The following is a 5,104-nucleotide window of genomic DNA, read 5'->3' as shown; positions in this document are numbered from 1 at the left end:
GGGCTACCGCAGCTTGCACGGTTGGTCTGCGTCCTCTTTTTTCTTCTTCCGGGCTTTCCCTGTTCCTTCTGCTTGCAGAATGTAAATAGATCAGCACAAAAATATCATGTCATGAGAACTCGTAATATTCCGTGATGCGAATCTCAAATCCAATTGATCGATGCCGTAATAGAACTCTCTCAGGAACGTCTGTCATGAAACAATGGACAAAGTCAAATAAAAGCAATTCATTGTTCCAATTTTATTCCTTCAGGACCCTTTACAAGCTTGCGTTGCTTGCTTGGGACATAGTACAACAGTTCGAAACGTATACAATGTTTATGCTAGGAGTATCACGTAATGGTGCTTTGACAAGCAATGTAAGTCGTCCCAATTGCTTGCCTAGCCCAATTAACCACACACAAGACACAATCTTGCACGCTGACACTACGACGCACAAGTAACTAAATACTGAAATTCGTATCCTTTCATCCATTCCATATGCACTGCAGCTGGAACATCTAGGACATGAACAGAGTAGAAGAATGCTATGGGCAGACATGATCGGAATCTGTCGTAGCAAAACCATACAGATTTCTCCATGCCTCCAATCAACTAGTAGTATCTCATACTAACAATCTGAACAAGAATTCCCAACGAATGCACGCAATCCATTTCCCAGATCAACAAATAGCTGAGCCAGGCGATTCCTCTCTGATCCGCTGACCCCCTTCTCGTAGCGTGGAAAACTACTACGCGGGAGCTTAAGTTAACCAGCGTGGATGAGAGAGCCAATGCACCGAGCAAATTAATCCTCGGCGAACACCGGAATTTAAGCGCTGGAAGAGTGGAAGATTTGCACCAGCGACGAGTAGGTGCCGAAGACGGCGAGCACGAGGCCGAGCACCACCAGGAGGACGTCGCTGAGAACCCCGACCCAGCCCATCTCGGCGCCGAACACCTTGATGTGGAAGGTGGCCGGCAGCACGAAGCCGAGCAGCACGCAGACGCTGCTCCCCACGAGGGAGAGGAAGTCGGTGAAATTGGGCACAAGCATGGCCGCGAGCCCCACGGTGACCACGAGCACCCACCGCATCCACCAGCAGTAGCGCTTTCCGTGGAACAGGCGCTCGGCGACCTCGTACACCGGGTTCATCATCACCGGCATGGTGAAGAAGAGGTTGATGCACAGCCCCAGCTGCACGGCGGCCGACAGCCACCCGCTGCCGAGGTTGGTGGTGATGATGTCGCGCGTGGCGTCGCCGAACGCGACGTACCCCATGACGCCGAACAGCCCGTACATGACAGCTATGAACGCCATGGACAGCCCGAGCGTGGCGCCGAACTTCTTCTTGTCCGCGGCCTCCGCCTCCAGCGGCAGGACCATACAGACGCCCTCGAAGGCGTACACGGACACGCCCGCACCGTAGAGGAGCGCGGCGGGGGCGCCGAACGCGGCGACGGGTGGGTGCGCGGCGAGCCAAGTCGACACGTCCTGGCCAACAACGACCCCCATGGCGCCGAGGTCGACGACGTCGGCGAAGATGCTGAGCGGCGCGAGGAGCGTGAGCGTCTTGATGGAGTTGAGCCCGAGCTGGAACGGCAGCATGGCGTAGATGAAGAGCGCCTTAGGGGAGAGGAAGACGTTCGAGGAGGGGGCGAAGACGGGGTAGAGGTGCGCCATGGTGTTGGAGATGAAGATGAGGTACCCGACGCAGAAGCTGGCCTGGCTGAGCACCAGCATGGTGTCCACGGCGAGGCGGCCGGGCGCGCCGAACACGGCGTCCCCCAGATCCCCAAACGAGGAGAGCATCTTCGGGTGGTCGTCGGCGAGGCGGCGGCGGCAGGCGACGAGCAGCATCATGCAGTAGAAGGTGAGCAGCGCGACGGAGAGGAGCAGGATGGAGCCCGCGGCCCAGCCGGTGCGCGAGAACGTGTAGGGCAGGCCCAGCACGCCGGCGCCGACCACAGCGATGAACACGTTCGCGAAGGTCTTGGGCTGCGACGACAGGTGCCCCCCCTCGGCGCTGTGGTGCGGCAGCAGCGGCGCCGAGTCCAGCCGCGACGACGACGAGCTCGCGTCGCTCCCCAATCCCATGGCGCGCGGGCGATTGAATCGAGATTAACACAAACGAATTGGGTGACCACCACACAGATAGAGGGAGGCAGAAGATGGAACGACGAACAGGCGAATTCGACGGGATTTGTATTCGTCTTCCGCTCCGGTCGTCGGAAGTATCGAGAGAAAACGGGCGATCTCGCGGCGGAGGAAACCGATGAGGAAGGAGTGGCTGCGGGCTCCCTCTCCGGGGGGGTTGCCGGTGCTTTTGTAGAGAGGAGAGGATGGCCTGCCATCGTGGGAAAATATTTTGCCAAAAAATCGTGGGAAAATATCATGGGCGTGGTCCATGAGCATGTTTTGTTTTCTGCGCCCCCCGGGACCACCTGGAAGCGCGTGGCGGTGTATGAGTAGTACAGCACCTACCAAGATTGTTGTATGCGTTTGACGGCCACGTGTTCTCGTGTGAAATCGTACAGCCTGCACACAGCTAGGAGCATTTTCTTCCTTTTTTTATATTTTCGAAATTTCCCAAATATTTCTCAGAGTAACTTGGAACAATATAAATCAAATGGTACTTTTACAAAGCTAACGTCTTGCATTAACTCAATCAAGTCAAACCAAATCTTTACTAAATAAAAAAAAAATCTGCATCTATCCATACTTAAACCAAATCAAATCAAATCTTACCAAAACTTCACCTAAATCAAAATTTTCTTTGACTTCCTCTATCCATACACAAATCAAATTAAATCATATGATGTGTGCAATGTATATGTCATACAAAATTGATGTTGAACCACTACAATATGTATGCTCCAGTTGCAACACATAGTTAGCTATGACTAATATAATTCTCAGTAAGCCGTGTTCTCCCACGTTGTCGTGCATGGTAGTTTCACATTGTTCTTGTGTTCGTATATGCTTTACATTTTCTTTTCTTAAAACAGACGGTTCGATTCCGCGGTCAAATATTCATACATTGCTACATAATTCATATACTGATATACTTGATATAGAAGTGTTTTTTCTATTGCACGAGCAAGTTAAACTTTGGGCAAATAAAACAATATCTCAAAACATAAATCAATCAAATCAAATAATCAAATCAAATATTGCAGACTAAGGCATAGCCTAGTGGTGGGAAGGGGCTGGTGTCTTCCCACCCACCCAGGTTCAAGGCTTGGTACTTGCAATTTGGGTTTGTTGCATCAATTATACTGTAGGGGGTTCCCTTATAGTCTTTCTATCAAAAATAATAATCAAAAGATCCCGATACATCTACCTACTTCATAAAATATACTCCCTCTGTTCACTTTTATAAGTCCTTGAAGACATTTCAGACAACATGCAAAGCAGCCTATTTTCAGTTGTCTGAAATGACTTATAAAAGTGAACGGAGGGAGTATCATAATTGTGGCAAATAATTTCTTGACAACTAAAATCTAATCTTTGAGTGTGAATAAATCATCACCAACTCGGGTCTTTGTAAGAGTATATACTCCCCCTCCTCCTTTTCTCTTACTTTGTGCATTAGATTTGTCTCAAGTTAAACTTTGCAAAGTTTGACCAAGTTGATGTATAAAAAGTATAAGCTTCTATAGCACCTAATAAATATAATGTCAAAATTTATTTCATGGAATCTAACGATCTTGATGTTATATTGTGAATGTTTATATTTTTATATAAACTTGCTAAAACTTTGGAGAGTTTGACTTCAGAAAAACCTAATAGGCAGACTAAAAAGAAAATGAGGGATATGTTGGGAAACGTACCATGCAATTTCAAAAAAATTCCTACGCTCACGCAAGATCTATATAGGAGATGCATAGTAACGAGAGGAGGAGAGTGTGTCCACGTACCCTCGTAGACCGAAAGCAGAAGCGTTTGACAACGTGGTTGATGTAGTCGAACTTCTTCCAGCTCTGACCGATCAAGCACCGAATGTACGGCACCTCCGAGTTCTACCACGTTCAGCGTGATGACGTTCCTCGCCTTCTTTATCCAACAAGGTGTTGAGGTAGTATATGAGTTCCGTCAGCACGATGGTGTGGTGACGGTGATGGTGAAGTGATCCGCGCAGGGCTTCGTCTAAGCACCGCGAGAATATGACCGGGGGTGTAAACTGTGGAGGGGGGCGCTGCACACGACTAACAATTGATGTTGTGTGCTTGTGACGTGCCCCCTCCCCACATATATATAGGTGGGAGGGGAGGGAAGGCAACCAGGGCGGCCTAGGGCTTGGCCGCCGCCCCCTAGGGGCCCTGTCTTGCCCTGCGCCCCCCCCCTTCCTTGTATACGAAAGGGGGAAGGAAAGAGGGGTGAGGGGAAAGGAAGGGGGAATAGTTCCTCGAAAAAAGGAAGGGGGAATCCTATTCCCTCTCTTTACTTTCCTCCTCCCCTTTTCCTTCTCCACTTAGGCCGGCCCATATGGGGGCGCACCAGCCCCTTGTGGCTGGTGTGTTTCCCCTCTTCGCTCATAAGGCCCATATCTTTTGTCGGGGGTGCCCAGAACCCCTTCCGGTAACTCGAAATGTACCCAGTACCCTCCGGAACACTTCCGGTGTCTGAATTTCATCGTCCTATATATCAATCTTTAACTCTCAACCATTTCAAGACTCATCGTCATGTCCGTGATCTCATCCGGGATTCCGAACAACATTCGGTCACCAAATCACATAAGTCATATAATACTATATCGTCAACGAACGTTAAGCATGTGGACCCTACGGGTTCGAGAACTATGTAGACATGACCGATACACCTCTCGGGTCAATAACCAATAGCGGAACCTGGATGCTCATATTGGCTCCTACATATTCTACGAAGATCTTTATGGGTCGAACCGTTATGACAACATACGTAATACCCTTTGTCCATTGGTGTGTTACTTCCCCGAGATTCGATCGTCGGTATCTTCATACCTAGTTCAATCTCATTACCGAGAAGTCTCTTTACTCGTTACGTAACACATCACCTGTTGGGGAACGCATTATTTCAAAAAAATTCCTACGATCATGCAAGATCTATCTAGGAGAAGCATAGCAACGAGCAGGGAGAGTTCGT

At 49.4% G+C, this 5,104-nt stretch overlaps 1 protein-coding gene across 1 annotated transcript; it reads right to left on the bottom strand.

The window, feature by feature from the left end:
- Positions 1-217: 217 nt before the first annotated feature.
- On the bottom strand, positions 218-2,295 carry LOC119317398 (amino acid transporter AVT3B-like). The gene has a single exon (XM_037591842.1). The coding sequence runs from the start codon at positions 2,075-2,077 to the stop codon at positions 812-814; it is 1,266 nt and encodes a 421-aa protein (XP_037447739.1). The 5' UTR covers positions 2,078-2,295; the 3' UTR covers positions 218-811.
- Between the last annotated feature and the right edge of the window lie 2,809 nt (positions 2,296-5,104).

This window comes from Triticum dicoccoides, chromosome 6A (assembly GCF_002162155.2).
Source record: "Triticum dicoccoides isolate Atlit2015 ecotype Zavitan chromosome 6A, WEW_v2.0, whole genome shotgun sequence".
Lineage (NCBI taxonomy): Eukaryota > Viridiplantae > Streptophyta > Magnoliopsida > Poales > Poaceae > Triticum > Triticum dicoccoides.
This window is presented reverse-complemented; position numbering and strand designations above follow the sequence as displayed.